Source organism: Sceloporus occidentalis, unplaced genomic scaffold (assembly GCF_023333645.1).
Source record: "Sceloporus occidentalis isolate IW3139 unplaced genomic scaffold, rSceOcc1.0.p SCAF_124, whole genome shotgun sequence".
NCBI lineage: Eukaryota > Metazoa > Chordata > Lepidosauria > Squamata > Phrynosomatidae > Sceloporus > Sceloporus occidentalis.
This window is the reverse complement of record NW_028317104.1, coordinates 1102955-1124348: the sequence shown is the minus strand read 5'-3', so window position 1 is coordinate 1124348 and position 21394 is coordinate 1102955. Positions and strand designations below refer to the sequence as shown.

At 40.6% G+C, this 21394-nt stretch overlaps 1 protein-coding gene across 1 annotated transcript; it reads left to right on the top strand.

The window, feature by feature from the left end:
- Positions 1-263: 263 nt before the first annotated feature.
- On the top strand, positions 264-19604 carry LOC149282009 (vacuolar protein-sorting-associated protein 25). The gene is made up of 6 exons (XM_089498739.1): positions 264-313; positions 1829-1974; positions 5216-5269; positions 5481-5569; positions 13081-13156; positions 19492-19604. Exons 1-6 carry the CDS (start codon positions 264-266, stop codon positions 19602-19604), a joined length of 528 nt encoding a protein of 175 aa, XP_089354865.1.
- The last annotated feature ends 1790 nt before the right edge of the window (positions 19605-21394 follow it).

Genomic DNA, 21394 nt, shown 5'->3' with positions numbered 1-21394 from the left:
ACCTAATTGGACATACTTATTTTCATTGGAGGCCTCTGAAGATTTTTATGCAGAAGTACGGAAAGCATTGGCAGCAATGTTTGGAATCGGACGCCTAACTACTCGCAAGATTACATTTACCGTCATTTCTTTCTTTCTTTTTTTTTTTTCTCTTTTTTTAATCAACCAATCACTGTTGGGTAGGAGGACAGAACCCGGAACCCGGAACCTTTACAGCGTGTGTTTTCTGTAACCGGGCGGAAGAGTTTGGTGGACCGATTGTTATGATGGGGTTTGAGTGGCCGTGGCAGTACAATTTTCCTCCGTTCTACACGTGAGATACTCGGGTGCTTAAATGAGGTTAAGGGGTGTTAGAAGGGGGGGGGGTTTAAAAAGGGCCAAAAAAAATACACGAGCATGCCGCCCCTGTTGTTCCAGATGAGTTCCGGGCGAAACGAGTGTGGAAACATGCGATTATAGTTCTCTTATAACGTTTGGTGACTGACCACGTTGAATACTTTGTCTAATACCTGTGTATCAGAGGTACAACCTTAAGCATGTTTTTAATGCGCAGTCACGCCATTTGTTTTAATAGTAAATAGTTCCTTCTCTATTTGTCTGTTTACGAGCATAATGTCCCTTGTGCCATGTCTCTGTCTTAAATGCTGAGCCTAATTGTGAGGGGGAGAAACACTGGGAATGCCCGTATACGTGTTTCGAGTGCATATACAAGCATCGGCTGTAAGCATTTTCATTCACGAAACCTATAATATGAATTCAAACTCTGGTACAGAGAAACAAACTGATCTGCTTCATTGTTCCCTGGATAAAATGGGCTTCTTTCTGATATTTGTAAATTAGGGGCATGGTTGCATTTGATCTATGCAGAGATTGTTTGCCGTTTAAGTTGTGGAGAGCTGTGGCTTGGTGGGTAGTGGCAGAGATCTGGAGAAGCCTATAGTGGTGATGGAGTGTTAGCTTTTAAAGGGGCAGAGAGACTCCTGTATGGTTGGGGTGTGGAGGGAGTGATATTAGAGATCAAAAAGTGCTGAATATCCTTGAAGGTTAAGAAGGAGGGCTTTGAAGGTGATGCCCTGAAAATGGATTATAGAGGCCAGCTAGGAAGACAAATAAGCAAATAGCTACAGTAATCCAGATGGGAAATCAGTATGTTCTTAAGTTTCCGTTGTGGATATTTGTCTGTTACTATAGAGTGATATTTTTTATTTTTCTGTTCCTGACATCACATTTTTGGCTTCATCCAAAGGCATTACAAGGGCATTTTATTTATGCAAGTTTTAATCTGTTTCCAATTATTTATCTGCATTGCAGTTCTGCCAACCCATGTTCTTGCGTGACTATTGCACATAGACAAGCGCTAAAGATTGTTTACAGCACTGCATTTCCTTTTGTTGGAAGTGCACTAATACAAAATTTGACCTGGTATTTATGTATTGCACAAAAACGGTTTTTGCAATCACAATATTCTATGAAAATAATCATATCAAATGTAACATATACCAGTATAGAGGGTTGTGCCCTATTTTCAAAAGTATCACTTCCTTTTTACTTTATGCCCTGAAATTCTTTAACTTAAAGTTGAACCAGTGTCAAGTTGAGTAGCTATATCACCTTTATCTTATTTATATCAAATAGTTTTGATTTTGTTATCAGCAAATGTGTAGCTTGCTCTCAAGTATGTGGCATGAAAACATTTAATTTGTGGATCCTCATACTGCAGATAGCACTTTACATCAGTAATGTTTGTATGTGTAATAGTAACAAACACCAAGACTGCATAAATACTTCCAAGTGTAATAGTTGTGTTATTCTTTGTATGTTTGTGTAGGTTGCAACCGAATGTTGATACCAGACAAAAGCAGTTGTCAGCATGGGGCTCTTTAGTTCTGTCCTACTGCCGGCACAACAAATTATACACGCTGAATATTATGGAAATCCAGGAAAGCCCGTTGTTTAACAATAAGAAAATACAAAGTATCCTTTCTAAGCATGTTAAAATAAATACTTTTAGGACAATTTTTGAAACGTCTTAAGCTCTTATAGGTGTTCAATTGTGAACTTGGCAACCTGCCAAGGTGGAAAAAAGTACAACAATGGATTCTGCAGTGTTTGGAAACTTCGGAATTAGTTTCTGCTGCTGGGGAGATGGACCGGCTGTTCCACCTCCCAGCTTCTGCTGGGGTGGGTCGGCTGCTGTATCTCCCTGAATTCCTGCAGCTTTGGTATGTGCTGGGCAGAGGCCAGCGATGCTCTGCCTGGTTGCCAGCGCTTCAGCTGGGGTTAGGGAATCTTCTGGGTCGGTCTGCCGCTGGGGAGGGAGGGCCAGTTCCTCTGCTCCCGGACTGGTGAGCTGCCGCTGGGAAGATGGGCCGGCTGCCGCATCTCTCTGGATCCCTCTAGCCATTGAAGGTGTGGGGCAGAAGCCAGCAGCGCTCTGCCCTGTTGCCAGCTCTTCAGCTGGGTGGGTGCTGGTGGACTCCGCAGTCCCATCCACTACACCCAGAAAACTTTCTTCCTTTCCCTGGGAAGGGAAGCCAATTGCAAGACCTCCTGGACCAACATCCTCAGATGTAAAATCAATTAGATCCACAATCTCTGGATCCGGTTGTGGTGTAAAGTCACATAGCTCTGGTATTGGATCTGGATTAGCTGCCCAGTATCCCTGTGACTCAGGGGTGGAGATCACAGTCCCATCCACCCCGCTTGGGTCATCCTCAGATGACCACTCCATAACATCCACAAAATCCCTGCACACTGGGGAACATGGTCAAACAGTTTTTTATATGCCTTCTCCAGTTCCCACTCCTGTGTAAATCACCTTTAAGTCCTAGTGCATCTGGGAGGGCCCACTCCCTGAAATCCCGGATTTCCTCAATCCGCCACTCCGCTGTACTGCCGAAGTCCGAATCCTCCTGAAGACTATCCCATAATAATCCCAGGCCACCAAAGTCATACCCCTCTGGAGAACATTCTTTCGCAGTTCCCCAATATGCTTGCTCTGCATACCACTGCAGAGCCCGATACGCATTTTCCAGCTTCCAGCTTGTCCAATTCAGATACCCATTGCTCCTGGGGTTGCTGTCCCAGGAATGACATCCGTAGTTCCCACTGGTCTCTAATCTTTTGTTCGGAGCTTGGAAGACACTGGCCCCGACGTATAACAGCCCTCTGCCATAGTGACCGTCGAACCACTTGCCTCAGATTCTGGTATTGTTCTGTAGGCAGAGCAGTGGTGTAGCAGGAGAGGATGACCCGCAGTAGCCCCTGGAATTCTGATACCACATCCTAGTCCTCGTCAAGGCGACCGAAATCTGCCATCCTGTCGGTCAATCCCGGTAGAAAGTAAGTGTCCCTCACATTAAAAAGCAATCCCACTGCTTGCTACCAATGTCACGGAGCTGGATAGTCCGACCGACTACCTCCGCTGACTTGTGCTCCCTTAGCCTGGGACAACACACTTTCTCCGGTTCCCCAGTCACTAGCCGAGACTCAGTGTAGGGTAAAACCAAACGAAGACTGATTTATTTTGGACACACAGAGCTGGATATATCCAGCAAAACACATATTTACATAAAACAAGATATTGGGACACAAACCGCCCCTTTAATCTGCCTCCCAGAGACAACAGGGGCAGTAACGGGATTAACAATACAATGGGGGGGGGGGACTGATTTACACAACATAATAATGCACCATGATGTGGAGGGGTCTGATATTAAATTAAGACAATGGCAGTCACTCCCTGGTTGCAGATCCTGGCTGTTTGCTGGAGATAATCCCATCAACCAGTGATGAGATGATACTGCTGGGGGTAGCCACAGAAGCCTTTACAAACCCAGGGCCCATAGTCAATAGGGAGGAGGACTGGAGTTAGGCCTCTCCAGTGGTCCCAGTGATGGAGGCTTCCGTCACACTATGCTGAACTGTTAAGGATTTAGGGTTGTGTTTTAGGATTATCAGTGTATTTTGTAGATCATCTTTGCCTAAATTTGATGAAACATTGCTTAGTTGTCACTTAGATAAGGACAAATATGAACTCAGACCTCTTACATAAAAACCCCTCTGTGAGCATGACATCATCTGGTGTGCTCTTTAGGTACCTTCTCTGCTGATGGCTTGCGTGTCCCTGTCTCATTTTCTGCAAGTCTGCTTGTTCTCACCTCTTGTTCTTCATTCTTTGTCCTCTTCTCTTGGTATCGGCTCTGTTATACAGGTACTACAAAAGGATACAGCCACTCCATCATTTGAACTGGGGGCAGGCTGTCCAGATGGTGCATGATGTGGTTCTGCCCTTTAGCAGAAGAGAAGCATTTCTGCGCTTTTTCTCCTGAAAATCTGACTGCATTATTCTGGCCTTTTGGAGTACTTCCGCAAAAAACAAGATATCGGTTTGTAATCATTAATATATTGCACATTTAAATCTATAAATTCCATGTCAAAATAATATAGACCAAGTGGCAAACCAAAATCCTAAGAATGTGTAAATAATAAAACAAAAAAATTTAATAAACTACTGCTTGTGCCCAACGGGTTAAACTACAGACGAATCCAATGGAAGGGAGTTGCACTCAAAAATAAAAAGTACTATTTTTAAAGAGCCATCACAGCTCAGATAACAAAGCCAAAGTATACAAACACTTGCTATGTCTGCAGCTCTGTCTCTCCCTCTACCTTCTACCTCACACTGACACCAAACTAGAAAGAGAAATAGTGTGCCTACCAATAAAGATATATAAAGTACAAGGCTTAGTGCCTTGTAGTTGCCAAACAGTTAAAAATCTTATGCAACTGAGTAAGGTGATAATTTGGAATATTTTTCTTAAGATGTTTTAGTTGTGTTTATGATGGGAAATGCATAAATGCCCATTTGAAGTGGTATACTAAGAGGGGTATGGCATCCAAACGCCCTGGTACCCAAGGCATCCAGAAGTGTGTTTTGTGTGACCCTGCAGAAGATAAGGGCCATCTTCAAAGTAAGGGGGTGAGAAATCTGTGTGAGCTGCACTGAACTTGTAAGAGGAGTGGTATGACATTACCACGAGTGTGTGTAAGTATGGCGAGAGCGTGAGTGAGTATGTTGTGTTCAGGGGTAGGGATGGTGCTTAAACACAGCACACATGCTCCACTAACCATACTCGCCCCTGTGCGTTTCTCATTAGGCTAAAATAAACGAAATTATGTAATATTAAACCAAAAGATCCTTAACACCATGTAGGAAGATTATCTTTGGAATCTGTTCTGGTGATTTTGGAGGAACTCAGGAAAAAAGGTAAGATCTCCTGTTACAGTTCTACAGAGCTTTATCTCTTGATAAACGTGTAGACATTTAAATTTGGATGAGTCATTGATTCTAGAGATAAGACCAATTAAGATGGGACTATGGTAGAACTTTCTACTTAGCTGTATTCTAACATACCATTCAGGGACCTCATTAGAGAACAGTAATAGTCTTTATACTCAATATTTTTGTTTTCTTGAAGGTGACCTTGAGTGGTTAGACAAAAACAAGTCTAGGTTCCTGATCATGTGGAGGAGACCTGATGAGTGGGGAAAAGTTATCTATCAATGGGTAAGAATCTTGCGTCTAGCCTATTTGAGCATACATTACTCATCTTTGATAGTCTCTAACCTCATAGTGTAGAATTACCTGAGAAAAATTGCACCCCACCCCCTGATGTGCCACTGCTGCCCCCCCATGTGCCACTCTGTGCGCCCCCCCAATTTACCAATATATCCCCAGACTCCCTGGTGTCTAGCGGGGGCAGCCAGTGAACGTCTGGGTGATGGAGGTTGTCTGCATCGCACAGATGCCCACCAGCTGCCAGAGAGGAGGATCGAGGGGACCTGGATCCTAACCTTGCTGCGGGCAGAAGAAGGAAAAAAAAAACAAAAAAAAAACACCTGCTCCGCACCTGGAACTTAATGTCCTGTGGCGCCGTGTGATACAAATTGTGCATCCCTGCTCTAAACCCCAATTATAGGCCACACCCCCACTTTTAAGACTTAAAATGCGGGGGAGGAAGTGCGGACTATAATCGGGCCAATACGGTAGTACAATTTTTTTTTTCTTTCATTCAAGATACCTTGAATGTGCTATTGTCTGTCTACTAGGATGTTTGTTTATTGTGCATGCATTTTTTTTTTTTATTTTTTTTTGTGCTGATCTCCAGTTTGATAACTTATTTGCTACGGTATTTTTTTGTCTTTGTTTTAAGGTATATTTGTTTTATGTATTTTAAGGTGTGTTATTCTATGGTTTCCCTGGTATAATTGTGGACTTCAACTATACTCCTGCAAATGTTTAACCCCTTTAAGGACCAGGCTGTTTATTTTTCGTATGTCGGCCTTTTTAAAAAAAATTATGGGCACCGCCATCTTGCAAGAGGCAAAATCTCTCAGACTATCGGGTCCTGAAAATTGTTGATTAAGTATATGTAAAGTGTGTTATTGTGAACTTTCATCTAGTCAACCATTTGGTTCAAAATTGAAACTGTCCACATTCATTTTTGCTCTTTCTTTTATGACCTTGATAGACCATCTATGGTCGCTTTTCTGCATGTTTACATGTGTGGATTATGAAATGTGTCTAAGTGGCATTTCCAACTTCTCAAGTGGATTCACACATGCAGTTCAGCCCCAAAGCTATTCATAAAAATGTTTGTAGTGGTGTTGGCTCACTTGTCACTCTAGTATGGCATGTACCCTTGGGTATGCTGTGCCTTGGATGACTTACAGCCACTCCAGAATCTCCTGCCGAAGAGATAGAATAAATGGGACTCATCCTGTCGACGTCCAGGTTATGATTTTCTATAGGGATGCACCGATATATTGGCCGAAAAGGGCATTATTGGCAAAATGCCAAAAAAAAGGCTGAAAATAATCGGCAGCAGAGGCCAGGCTGCTTACCATCGTCTCTTGTACTGCCCAGGAGAAACAGGAACCCAGCCGAGTCGTGTGTGTGTGTGTGTGTGGGGTAGCATGGCATAGCCTATAATCACACTCCTATCATACTTGGGTACTAGCTGCCTTGGCATTATAGGAGTGTGTTTTTTTTGTTTTGTTTTTTATGTTTGGACCCTAGGTTTGCAAACTCATAGTGTATGTTGAAGTGATTGGATTGGGATTCACATACTTTTTCCAACATACATTTTGAAAATTTGGATGATGTATTCAATATGGACAAATTGTTTGTAGGGCTGCAACAACTAATCGATAAAATCGATAATAATCGATAATGAAATTCGTTGCCAACGAATTTCATTATCGATTAGTTGAATCTATTATTATTGATTATAAAATGAGGGTTTTTTCAGAGCAAACGCTCTGAAAAATACCCCTCATTATATAATCCGTTTAGTCTGACTCGCAGCAGCAGCTCCTACTTACCAGTCCCTCCCTGTAATCACTGTGACAACTGGCCCCGCCCCCTTCCTTCTCCCAGAAGGCCAGAACCACATGGCTGTGACACTCATCTAACTGTAAGTATAAAATTAATATTTGGGCTGCTGAAAGTTAGGGGAGGTGGGGGTTAATTTAGGGGCAGTTATGGTTAATGGGGTGTTTAGGGTTAATTTAGGGGCAGTTATGGTTAATGGGGTGTTTAGGGTTAATTTAGGGTAGTTGTTTTGATGGGGTATTTAGAGTTAATTTAGGAGCAGCTATGGTTAATGGGGTGTTTAGGGTTAATTTAATGATGAGGACTGAGGGTTAATTTGATTAATTTAATAAAGTTAACTTAAGGTGCAGTTAGAGATAAAGGGGGGCCAAACTAAGGGGAATCTAAATCCTGGGGGCAGTGAAGATTAACCCAGTACTTATTTAAAAAAGTATGGTGTCAGTGTGATGCGAACAGGTCTGTGACTCTATGAGGGGACTATGAGATATCTGGGGGGTATAAGGCATATCAGGGGAGGACGGAGTGACATATCTGGGGGTATAAGGCATATACATTAAATAAGGCATATGTGGGGAGGGCAGTGTGGCATGTCTGGGGAGGACGGAGTGGTGTATCAGGGTGTATAAGGCATATCTGGGGCCACAGTGGCATATCTGGGGGTAGACTGGAGTGGCATATGTGGGGAGGGCAGCGTGGCATGTCTGGGAGGTAGTGTGGCATGTCTGGGGAGGATGGAGTGGTGTATCAGGGGGTATAAGGCGTATCAGGCACAGTGGCATATGTGGGGGTGGAGTGGCATATGTGGGGGTGGAGTGGCATATGTGGGAGGCAGCGTGGAGTGGCATATGTGGGAGGCAGCGTGGGATGGCATATGTGGGAGGCAGCGTGGAATGGCATATGTGGGAGGCAGCGGGGAGTGGTATATGTGGGAGGCAGCGTGGAATGGCATATGTGGGAGGCAGCGTGGAGTGGTATATGTGGGGGGCAGCGTGGAGTGGTATATGTGGGGGGCAGCGTGGAGTGGCATATGTGGGGGGCAGCGTGGAGTGGTATGTGTGGGAGGCAGCTCTGCAAGCCTGGGCTCAAATGTGCATAAATTGGGGGGGGGGCTGGTTGGGAAATAAAGACAAGAAATGTATTTTATCAAAGTTTTTTTTTTATTCTGCTGTTTGTATTTAACATCATTTGTTTATTAAATTATTTTAAATAAATGAAAAATTTACATTTTTTTTATCCGATTAATCGAAAAAATAATCGGCCAACTAATCGATTATGAAAATAATCGTTAGTTGCAGCCCTAATTGTTTGTTCATGATTGTAACTTAGATGATTGTATCATATTTATACTTAAATGCTGGTAATGCCAAAGAGTTTTCCTGTCACTGTACTAGTGATAGTAGTCATGGTGACCTTCTTGATGTGGATGGTAGTTTAGTTTTCATTTTCTATGTAATATTGGAGTTCTTGTCAATGAAAGATCTAGTTCAGAGTGATGCCTTTTAGGTGTTTTGAACAAGTGTTAACTCTTTTTGCAAGTGAATAAGTGTGTTGGGGTCCTGTGGTATAATTCATTTCAACCCCTGATCTACCAAATAAAAAAGTTTTGTTTTCATATAGGACCCAGCCAAAAAAAAAAAATGTAGGGGCAAGTATGTATTTAACGTTGCTAATGCGCACACACAGTAAGACACGCACGCTTTTGTTTTGCCTTTGGCTCAGTAGGAGAAGTCCACCAGTGGTGACAGCTCTTCTCCTCCCTGGCGGTCCTTACACATGACTTATAAGTGGGGATATTATTGCATGAAAAGTAGAATAATCTTTGACTAGGGCTGCAACAACTAATTGATAAAATCGATTAATAATCGATAATGAAAATCGTTGCCAACGAATTTCATTATTGATTAGTTCAGAGCAAATGCTCTGAAAAATACCCCTCGTTTTATAATCTAAGTGACTCACAGCAGCAGCTCCTACTTACAGTTCCCCCCTGTAGTCACTGCTGATGACCCCACCCCTTTCTCCCTGTCCCTCCTTGCAGCCAATCGGCAGTGACTACAGGGAGAAAGGGGTGGGGCCAGAGTGTCTATTGTCCCGCCCATTTCCTATACTGTTCACATGGCTCAAGAACTCATATAACTAGTGAGTATAAAATTAATATTTGGGCTGCTGAAAGTTAGGGGCAGTTATAGTTAGTGGGGTGTTTAGGGTTAATTGTGGTTGATGGGGTCTTCAGGGTTAATTTAGCGGCAGTTGTGGTTGGTGGGGTCTTCTCTTCAGGGTTAATTTAATGCTGAGGACTGGGGGTTAATTTAATTAAAGTTAAGGTGCAGTTAGAGGTAAAGGGGGCAAACTGAGGGGAATCTAAATCCTGGGGGCAGTAAAGATTAACCCTGTATTTATTTATAAAAGTATTGTGTCTGTGAAGGAGTCTGCAAATATGAGGGCACTATGGCATATCAGGGGGCTGTAGGACATACCTGGAGAGGACAGAGTGGCATATCTGGGGGTATAAGGCATATAGGGTATATAAGGCATATGTGGGGAGGGCAGTGTGGCATGGCTGGGGGTATGTGGCATATCTGGGAGGCAGTGTGGCAAGCCTGGGCTCAAATGCATAATTGGGGGGGGGGCAGTTTGGGAAATAAAAATGCATTTGTATCATTTTTTTTTATTCTGCTGTTTGTTTTTTACATCCTACGTTACTTAAATGACATTATTTTAAATAATTGAAAAAATTACATTTTTTATCCGATTAATCTAAAAAAAAAAATCGGCCAACTAATTGATTTATGAAAATAATCGTTGGTTGCAACCCTAAAAATGACCTAGATTGTCTACGTTTTAGAAATACCTAATTTTGTGGGGCAGTTTTAGACAGTACTAAGCCTATAGCTTCTATATAGAAAACTGCACCTTCTAATATTTGACTGTCAATAGTAAGGGTAGATAAACAGCAATTTATAATGGGTAAAAATGGAAAAAACTTGTTTATCTTTTTACCAACTTTACTTTTGCTAAATAGTAACATAGTAACATAGTTCATAAGGTTGAAAAAGACCAAAGTCCATCAAGTTCAACCTATATACATATTGTGTCCCTACTGTGTTGATCCAGAGGCAAAAAACCCTTATGAAGCAGATGCCAATTGCCCCATACCAGGGGGAAAATTCCTTCCCGACTCCAAATATGGCAATCAGAATAAATCCCTGGATCAACGTTCTGTCCCTATTAATCTAATATCCATAACTTGTAATATTATTGCTTTCAAGAAAAACGTCCAGGCTCCTTTTGAACTCTTTTATTGAGTTTACCATCACCACTTCCTCTGGCAGAGAGTTCCATAATCTCACCGCTCTTACTGTAAAGAACCCCCGTCTGTGCTGGTGTAGAAACCTTCTTTCCTCCAGCCGTAGAGGATGTCCCCTTGTTATAGATACAGTCCTGGGTATAAATAGGTCCTGGGAGTGATCTCTGTACTGTCCCCTTATATATTTATACATAGTTATTAAGTCCCCCCTAAGCCGTCTTTTTTCCAAGCTAAATAACCCCAATTCTGATAATCTTTCTGGGTACTGTAGTCCTCCCATTCCCCTTATTACTCTGGTTGCCCGTCTTTGAACCCTCTCCAGCTCCACTATATCTTTCTTGTACACTGGTGCCCAGTACTGTACACAGTATTCCATGTGTGGTCTGACTAGTGACTTGTACAGGGGTAGAATTATTTCCTTGTCGTGGGCATCTATGCCCCTTTTGATGCACCCCATGATTTTATTTGCCTTAGCAGCAGCTGCCTGACACTGGTCGCTACAGGTAAATTTACTGTTAACTAAAACTCCTAAGTCCTTTTCCATGTCAGTCGTCCCCAGTGTTTTCCCATTTAATACATATTCCCAGCCTGGATTTTTCTTCCCCATGTGCATAACCTTACATTTATCTGTGTTGAACCTCATCTGCCACATCCCAGCCCAAGCCTCCAACCTATGCAGATCCATTTGTAATCGTGCGCTGTCCTCTATTGTGTTAACCACGTTACAGAGCTTAGTATCGTCTGCAAAGATTGATACTTTACTATGCAATCCCTCTACAAGGTCATTAATAAATATATTAAAAAGAATAGGACCCAAAACTGACCCCTGTGGTACCCCACTAGCAACAGTCACCCACTCAGAGTATGTACCATTAATAACCACCCTCTGTTTCCTATCACTGAGCCAGTTACTTACCCACATACACACATTCTCCCCCAGCCCAAGCATTCTCATTTTATGTACCAGCCTTTTATGTGGCACCGTATCAAATGCTTTGGAAAAATCAAGATATACGACATCCAGCGATTCACCCCGATCCAGTCTTGAGCTCACCTCCTCATAAAAGCTGATCAGGTTAGTTTGACAGGACCGATCCCTTGTAAACCCATGCTGATATGGAGTCATACACTTATTTTCATTGAGATACTCCAAAATAGCATCTCTTAGGAAACCCTCAAACAGTTTACACACAACAGAAGTTAAACTAACAGGCCTATAATTCCCCGGGTCACTTTTTGTCCCCTTTTTGAATATTGGCACAACATTTGCTATGCGCCAGTCCTGGGGAACAGACCCTGTCACTATAGAGTCCTTGAATATTAGAAATAGGGGTCTGTCTATTACATTACTTAACTCCCTTAGAACGCGGGGGTGAATGCCATCTGGACCTGGTGATTTGTCTATTTTGATTTTTTTTAGGCGGCACTGCACTTCTTCCTGCGTTAGACAGGCGACATGTACTGGGGCATTTATCTCATCCTGCTGTATATTACCTGGCATTTCATTTTCCTCTGTGAATACAGCAGAGAAGAAAATATTTAATAGATTAGCTTTTTCCTGATCCCCGTCTATAACTTCTCCCTCATTACTTTTTAAGGGGCCAACGCTTTCATTGTTAACCTTTTTACTATTTATATAGTTAAAGAACATTTTGGGGTTTGTTTTACTCTCTTTGGCAATGAGTCTTTGTCTCCAATTTTGCTGCTTTTATCTGATTTTTACATATTTTATTTTTTTCCCGATAGCTTTTTAGTGCTTCCTCACTGCCTTCCTGTTTTAGTAGCTTAAATGCCTTTTTTTGCCATTTATTGCCCCCTTTACATTTTTATTTATCCACATTGGTTTTCTCTTGTTCCTGACTCTTTTATTCCCATACGGTATGTACCTTTCACAGTGAGAATTTAAGATATTCTTAAAAATCTCCCATTGAGCGTCTGTACTCTTGTTTTTGAGGACATTTTCCCAATTTACAGTGTTAAGGGCTTCTCTTAGTTGATCAAACTTTGCCCTCCTAAAGTGCATAGTTCTTGTGGCTCCTCTAAGAGTTCCCTTATTGAAGGACAAGTTCTAATGCATCATATTGTGATCACTATTTCCTAGATGTCCCCTGACCTGCACATTAGTTACTCTGTCAGGTCTGTTGGTTAATATTAAGTCCAGTAGGGCGCCCCCTCTGGTCGGGTCCTGTACCATTTGGGACAGATAATTATCCTTGCTTATAGTCAGAAACCGGTTTCCTTTATGAGATTCACAGGTCTCGGTTTCCCAGTTTATGTCGGGATAGTTAAAGTCCCCCATAATAACCACCTCATTGTGATTAGCTGCCTTGTTTACAAATGATTGTATGTATAAATATAAATTTTTATTCCTTCTTAGGTGTCAAAAATTGGTATGGCCAATTCTGTGTTCACACTTTATGAACTGATTAGTGGTGATGACACGGTGGGGGAAGGTAAGGATAATCTTATTTGGTTTGTTTAGCATATTAATCTGTAAATCTTTAGCATCACCTCATAAAAGGCTACATTAAACAAATACATAATTTCCATGTCAACCCTGGAATCAAGTAGAAGATTGTTTAGCCTATCCAGATAGGACAGGGAATTATTTTCTTGCTTGGTAGGTGTGAAGTATCTCTTTGAATTCTATGGTTTTACGTATCTGGATGTGATAATCATTTGTTCCTTAGCAGGTCTAAAAATTAGCTATTGACAGGCAGCAACAATTCCTCGTCTACGATCATTGCTGTTGTCTTTCTTCTTTGGCATTGCGTTCACACACCTGACTGCTCCAGACCAGCAAAAACGTTTTATAGAGGTGGTCACACTGCATGATGCAAAACACACACATCTCCATTTTGACTTTATTTTGTTGAATAAATCATGACATGGTGTAATATGTCATGTGTAGTTCATCTGAGGTCCTATTTACCTAATTGTTAGACATGCTAAGGAACAGATGATTATGTCCTGATAGTAAAACCATATAATTCAAAGATGTTGTACTTTCTTTTTCACATGACTGTAGTTTGGTGTACGCGCTTGTGTACACATACAGGTCATCCATGGTACGTCAGGGTAAGTATGTTGCCTGTGGGGTGAGATAGGAGGCATGCCGTAGACAAACATTGGCTGTAGAATGGATCGTACTGAAGAGGTCAATTACTTTCAATGTGGCCAAGGTCCACTATTATTGTGAAGTGGAAACATCTAAGTTTAACAGCTCATCCACAAGGCAGTAGACCATGCACACTCACAGAGCAGGGCTGCTGAGTGCTGTAGAGCATAGCACTTAAAATAACTTGTCCTCTGTACCATCACTCATTAGATTTCCAAACTGTCTTGTAATCCATCTTCTTGGCCGTGCAGCTGTACACTAGACAAAGACCGTTATAACATTATGTAAAGTGAAGGCAGAAGTGGTGTGGAGCACATCACCACTGGGCTCTGGGACAGTGGAAATGTGTTCTCTGGAGTGATAAATCACGCTTCGCTATTTGGACGTCTTATGGAGGAATCTGGGTTTTGTGGATGCCAGGAAAAGGCTAACTAACAAAATGCATAGTGCCTGCTATAAAGTTTAGTGGAGGAAGGATGGAGGTCTGGGTTTGGATTAGGCCCCTTAGTTGCTTCGGAGGGTTGTGTTAATGCTACAGCATGCAACAGCATTTTAGATAATTGTGCTTTCGACTTTGTGGCACCAGGAAGGCAATTTTCTAGTCCCTTGTGTACAAAGTGTGAATGTTGGCAAGAAATCTGACGACACCAGTTCAATGAGTTGAGTAAGCAAGAGCTTCTTTATTCAAGTGAACAGGGGAGAGTCCAGTTCGCAGACTTCTCTCCCCCTCCTTAATTTTCTAACAATATATAGGCAAAGAAGCGCAAACAGTTATTAGCATATTGTCTTGCCATCTGTTGGTATATTTACTTTAATTTTCTGACACACACGGTTTAAAAAGGTCAAGAAAAAATAGCCCCCCCCCCCCAGACATGTGAAATCTTTACTTACAGAAGGTCAAGAAAGGGACAACTTGTCCTTTGTCGTGGTGGACTCAGATTCTTTTGCAACAAGGCACTTAGAGCAAAGAAAACACACAAAAACATACCATACGTACACATTCTTCCAAGACACAAACAAGACATAAGTAAACTAAGAAAGGTAGACAGGTGATTGTAGTGTTATCTTATCTGCTATCAGCAGAATAAGCAATGAGGTAAAGATCATTGTGCTGACATCCAGAATCAGCAAAATTCTTCAACTTCCACAAAACCAAGCTCCATAAAGACATGATTTGATGATTGTTGTTAGGGGACACCTGTGGCCCATGCAGTACTCTAATCGTAACCCCATTTAACATTTTTGGGATGAATTGGAACGTTGATTGTGAACTAGGTCTTCTCGTCCAACATCAGGGCTTAACCTCACAAATGTGCTTTTGGCTGAACTGGCACCAATTTCTACACACGCCCTAAGAAAGCCTTCCCAGAGTGGAGGTTGTTTTAGCTAGAAGGGGGAGTCAACTCCATATTAATACCCATGATTTTTTTATTAAATATCCAACAAGTTCATATAGATGCGATGGTCAAATTGCCACACACTTTTGGTCATATAGTGTATTGAAGCTTTATTTTTCCTGATGGAAGGAAGGAATAAGCGTATTGGAGCTGCTAGGTCTTCTATGGAGATAGAAGAAGGTAAGGCTAAAGTAAAGACTGATACGTTTCTTCTGTGGTTGGAAGATTAACTATTTCTTGTTAAATAATCCCTTTGTGTGTTCCTGGAGTAATAGAAAACTCCAGAAAGAGTAACTCTTTGTCCTTTCCCTTTCCAGGGGATGTCGGTAACTAGTGTGCTGCACCCAGGATTTATGATTCTGTGGCTATGGTTATGAGGAGATATTCTCCTTCTGGAATACTGTTATCACTTTATAGATCAGATGGTGGAGGATGTGGCTAAAAGTGTTGAAGCAGCAGCTATATTAAAGTCATGCATTGGAGCAACCTTAGTTTCAAGATTAGGAAGTGGGGCAATGATGCTGGTAGGATAAGAGCAGAAGATATCATTCAAAGTATTGCTGGCATCAAGGGAGCAGTTTATTCCTGGTGTAATGCAACCTTGTAGTTTGTAAATATGTATAGAGTTAAGAAGGGCAAATCGGAATGAAGAAAGGTTGATTTGGGAGGTAATTAAACATTGAACAGTTGAGTTGCTGGGGGAAGGTGTGTCTGGATTGATGTCTGTGAGGGATAACTACAAGGAAGAGAAGAATTATATCCATGTTTTAAGCAAATGGAAGTAGACAGATGTATTTAACAGAGGAACAGATGATTGCAAATCTAATTTTGAATGCAAAATTTCAGACTGTTACAAATCAGAATACAGGATGCAGAATAATTTAGAGACAGAAATATCAGCAAAAGTATGTAGTTGCTCAGAAATAGGTATTGAAGGCTCTGAGTTGTCGCTGAGGGAAGGTGTCTGGATTTTTGTCTGTGAGGGATAGGTCAGGAATATGTATAGGGGACCAATGTTCTTGCACCAATACAATGGAACAATGGTGAAAGAAATCAAGGCAGGTAAGAGCTTAGGGTCATAACCTACCACGGCAAACATAGAACACTTTAGAGCCGTATGGTAGGCAAAATTAAAAGATGATTCTGCTAAAGGAAGCTAATTCACGCCACTGTGGAGCAGGATAATTACGTGAAGACAAAGAAATTGAGTTTAGATTGTACATTCCATCTGCCCCTTGGATTGGAGGTGGCATGCAGGCAAAAATAGCATGGATTCACAAATGACTACGTGAAGTCCTCCAGTATTTAGACATAAACTGGATGCCTGATGCAATATGATTCGGTAGGCCGTAAAGTCGTACAATCTCTCCTAGAAAGGTACGAGCTAGGGTGGGAGTTTTGTAAGGGGAGTGAAATGACATTGTGGAAAACCGGTCAACTACCACAAGAATAACCATACAACCCTACAAGAGTCTCTTTGGCACAAGAAGTGGTTGAAGTAAGCTTGAGGTCTAGTGTGGAGATTTAAATCTGGCAAAATAGAGACTTGAACCTCCTTTCTCGTATGAGGCCATAATAGAGGTTCCAAGTGTTTGAGTTGTGAACCCAGGCTTGAACATCTTTACGCTACCAAACTGGTACAAAAAGTCTACGGAAAGTAGGATGAGGTGCAAATGATTGGAGTCGTTTAATATGAGTAATTGAGGATGCTACGAGGGTAGCCACAATACAGTCAGACAGTATAACTGGTATATCTGACTTACCAGCAGGATTGATAGAATCCTCAAATTGGTGAGCAAAAGGATCTGCTTTCATTTTTTTTTAGAACCAGGGTGGTAGATAATAAAACTGAATCATGAGGGAAAAAACTGCCCATCTCGCCGAATGCGGATTTAGTTGTGTAATCTGATTCCAGGTACAATATGTCCCTGATAATGGTGGTTTCTGGTGCGCCTTACAATAAATACTGCCACTCCAAGTTTATTGCCCAATAATTCCAATTACCAACATCATAAATTCCTGGTAAAAAGTCTACAATTTGCAAATCCCAGAAACCTGTATAGTCTTCAAACCTTGTGGCTGTGGCCATTCTAAAATGGCAGACAATTTGTTCAGATTCATAGCTATACCCTGATCTGATGCTGATCTGATAAAGGTCTTTTCTCTATACACTTTTTTTCCTTAGCTGAGACAAAACTTCCTTAAGACTTGTCATGATAATCAATGGATTTGGAATAGATAAGAATATCATCTAAATATACAATGACACAAGATTGCAAATGACTGAAAAACTACTGGAGCGGTGCACAAACCGAAGGGCATAACCTAATATAGTGACTAACGCGTATTAAAGGCCATTTTCTATTTATCACCAGGCCTGGGCCCGTTTCGATCTGATCAAAACTCTCAGCTAATTGGGATAGGGTAATGATTGTGTATAGTGATTTTATTAAGTCCCTAGCAATCTATAAAAGGTTGTAAGGACCCAGCTTTCTTGGAGACAAAAAAACCCTCTGAACCTGCAGGAGAGAGCAAGGGACGAAAAAATCCTTATCTAAATGTTCCTTTTTGTATCGTTCTAATGATTTTAACCCTGGCAGGGATAAAGGGTAACTGTGGCCACAAGGAGGTATAGACCCAAGTAACGGATCAATCAGACAGGGGATAATTACTTTTTCTGAAAATATATCTATCTAATAAGCTGATTGGACCACATGTTTGGTTCCCGTATGAATGGTAGTTTGGACATCATTGATGGACCTTTTGATTACCAATGCAATGAAGAAGGTAGGATGTACTCAAGCAGTGATTTGGCGAGACCACTAATCAATTTTAGGATTATGCTTAGTCACGTCAGTCCAATTATTATCGAAGTACAGGGGGCTTCAATTATTTCAAAAGTGATTTCCTCAGAGTATAAAACCCCTACTTTGAAAAGTTATTTAAAGGTTTATTAGGTGACTTGACAAGAGCGTTAGGGAAGGATGTCTACTGATGAAATATACAACAGTTGTAGTTTCTTTTAGAAGTGATGTAGAGACCATTCCTTGTCTATGAAAACACCTGCTGCACCAGAATTGGGGCCCAATCATGTGCTATGTTAAGTCCAGCTGGACCCTCTATGGGAAGTCAGGTCAGTTCCCAGATGGGTGTACAGTGTTCACCAATGACAGCCCCTTTTCCTCATGGGTTGAGCTCCAGAGCACCCCACGGCCGCCATGGCTGCATGTAAATGGACTGACCACATGGGATAATAAAGACACAGCCGAGGTCTGGGGGGAAGTGGGAGAAACACGACTTGGGATTTGACCCTGCGTCTAAGATCAGATCAGTAGCGAGGTACCAAGGGGCGCAAGAAGCAAAGTCCAGAATGAAACTGGGTCAGGGCTGGAAGCAGTCAAATGAAATAAAAAACTAGCCAAGGTCAAAATTACAGAGAAAACACACTACAAAATACACAGTAGCAAAGCTAAACGATTGGGTACTATAGGATAGAAACAAGGTGGTTTAGACAAAATTGTAGCCTAAACCAGTGTTAGTAATGACATACAAACAACCTGCAAAATGGCGCCTCTCGTAGACTACTACAAAAAATGTGGTGGTCGCTGGAGACATGGCAATGGTTTTGCCATTTCAACACAGCGGTGGACCCGTTGTTTGAATGGTGTGCTGCGTGGGAACGGGTAAGTGCTTAACAGGTGCTTTACACCTTAGAGTTTTTACCATATGTTTGTTCAACCATGATTGCCTTTTTTTCCATTTGTAGTCTATCCACACACACTTTGGATGTTTTTTTTCAAGGGTAGATAGAGCTTTGTTTTGAGGCAAATTTTAGATGTACAGTCCAGCATGTAGCATGAATAATTAATTTCAACACGTAAATATTTTGACGAAGAAAATAGTAAATTTTGATTTGTGTTTAGTGATGGGTGTCTTTTTGGAAATACCTCATACACGTAGAACTCTCATTTGTTAATTATAGGGTGGTAATATATAGCAAGGTAATACATTGCGGTTTTAGGGACTCCAGGTGCTTTTATTTATATTTTTTCTGCTATGACTTTATTCTACAAACCTATCACATTAGATATTTTTTATGTACAAATATAGTCTGCTACTGACGTGTGGAACATTGTTTAAACTGCTTAAACCACTTTTTCAGTTGCAAAATATTTTGTTGCCCTTTCATAATAGAGCTTATTGTAGCAGTTAAAATAAAATTATGCCTGTTCCTCTATTGCTGTAATACTGGTTAGTTTGTCTGTCTCCTCAGAATTCCATGGACTGGATGAGACCATGCTACTTCGATCATTGGAAGCTCTGCAGTTGGAACATAAAGCAGAGATTATTACGCTAAATGATAGCAAAGGAGTAAAGTTCTTTTAATCTTGTTCCAAGTGTCATCAGTCAAGTGGATATGGAAACAAGTTTATGCCAGTTAAGAATGTATTGTAGGACCTTCTACATATATGTATACCTTGCATTTCTGGAGTCGGTGTCTTTTGTACTTAGTATACACTGGATTGTGCCAGGAAGTGCAGTTCTGTTTTTTTATTTTTTTTATTTATATATATTTTTTTGCTCTATGTATCCAAACAACAAAAATGAATGCAATTTTTGTTTAATGTCTTAATTTTCTCTTAACTGCTTAAATGTGAATTTTCCCTAAATCTTCTAAAATGGTATCTTGAGGTTTTATATTTAATGTAAGTTTTTGGTTTGGGTTTGTTGTAATGCTGTGTACAACTATTCAACATACAATGTTGTTGTCACTTCTGTGTATATATGGAGGGTACATACTTTTTAAGGTATTAAAATACATTTAAATGCTTGTCACATAGCCCTTCCTTTCTATGTATAGGTTTATTACAAGATTTTTTTGGTCACGAGGAAGCATACACATTTATCAAGTTTCAAGTATCATTCCCTTTTTTTTCTTCCTATTTATCAACAAAGCAATTGTAACAAAACCATCCCACCAGTGCATTTATGTAGTTAACTCCTCCATGATCTTTGTTCAATGACAAAACCCCCCTGCTTTTTTTTTTTTTTTTTTTTTTTTTTTGTGTGCGCGCGCGCATATATAATTTTTTCCTGGATAGAGACTTTTTATATGTGTATTTAATCCATTATTCAATATATGCTACACAATTTTTAGCTACTGTACTTTAACAAACATATAAAAATAGAAAAAAAGACAAGACTTACACATAAATCCATACATACAATTAACATTAAGTACAGTGCTCTCCATCAATCCAAAATGTTAAGAAACCTTAAACCTGAGTATTTAAGAAAGTATAAGTGAGGATTTGGCTTTCTTAGAAGAATATCTGTGTGCACAATTATTGGGCAACTATTAGTGTGCAGAATTATTATGCAACTAAATGAAAAATGATAATTGTCCCATTTTACGTGTTTATTTTCATCTATTAAATTGAGACTACTAAACAAACAACTCAAAATTTACAAATAAACATTTGTGACATTTGCAAAAAATAATCAGTGAACAATATAGCCACCCTTCTTTTCTCCTTAGGCCACACCCTCTTTTATTATACAAATACACATCACCTGATAAGCTTAAATCCAACAAGCATTCAAGTTTATACAGCTTGGATTTGGAAAATATACAAAAAAATTATGATATCAAAATACTCACTTGCCTAAAAATGTGCACACAGTGTAAATGTTAGGGTTAAGGTTTGTAAAAAGCATTAGTGATCCGAATGATGATCAAATTAGGTAACTGGCATGTCTTATCTGCGCTGAGAGCAGCTCTTTAGGTGACTGGGCCTGGGGAGAGAGAACAATGTTGTTACATATATATATCCTTTTGTTTCAGACCAACTGTAACTCATGATGAACTCATTTTCTAATGCCAGTTAATGCTAATATTCAGAGGAAAACAAAGTTACCAACAGTCCTCAACAGCAAAGGTGGCAGAAAGTTTAATTTTAATATCAAAACAAAAACACAATTTATTTATATAGTGGGTAGTATATTTTATTATGCAAAAGCATTAACGTAACCTAATCTTAACTTAAAACGTTCCATGAATAATGGGAGTGTTGCCAACATATTTTTTACTCAGAAGACCTTGTGTATGATGCAAGTTTCCAGAATACTCAAACAACACTTCAATTTTACTAAACTATGACCTATCTAGAAATGGG

Coding starts and splice junctions, on each gene's coding strand:
- LOC149282009 (XM_089498739.1), top strand. CDS start 264: ATGATGGGGTTTGAGTGGCCGTGGCAGTACAATTTTCCTCCGTTCTAC. Junction 314..1,828: donor AATTTTCCTCCGTTCTACAC/GTGAGATACTCG, acceptor ATGTTTGTGTAG/GTTGCAACCGAATGTTGATA. Junction 1,975..5,215: donor TAACAATAAGAAAATACAAA/GTATCCTTTCTA, acceptor AACACCATGTAG/GAAGATTATCTTTGGAATCT.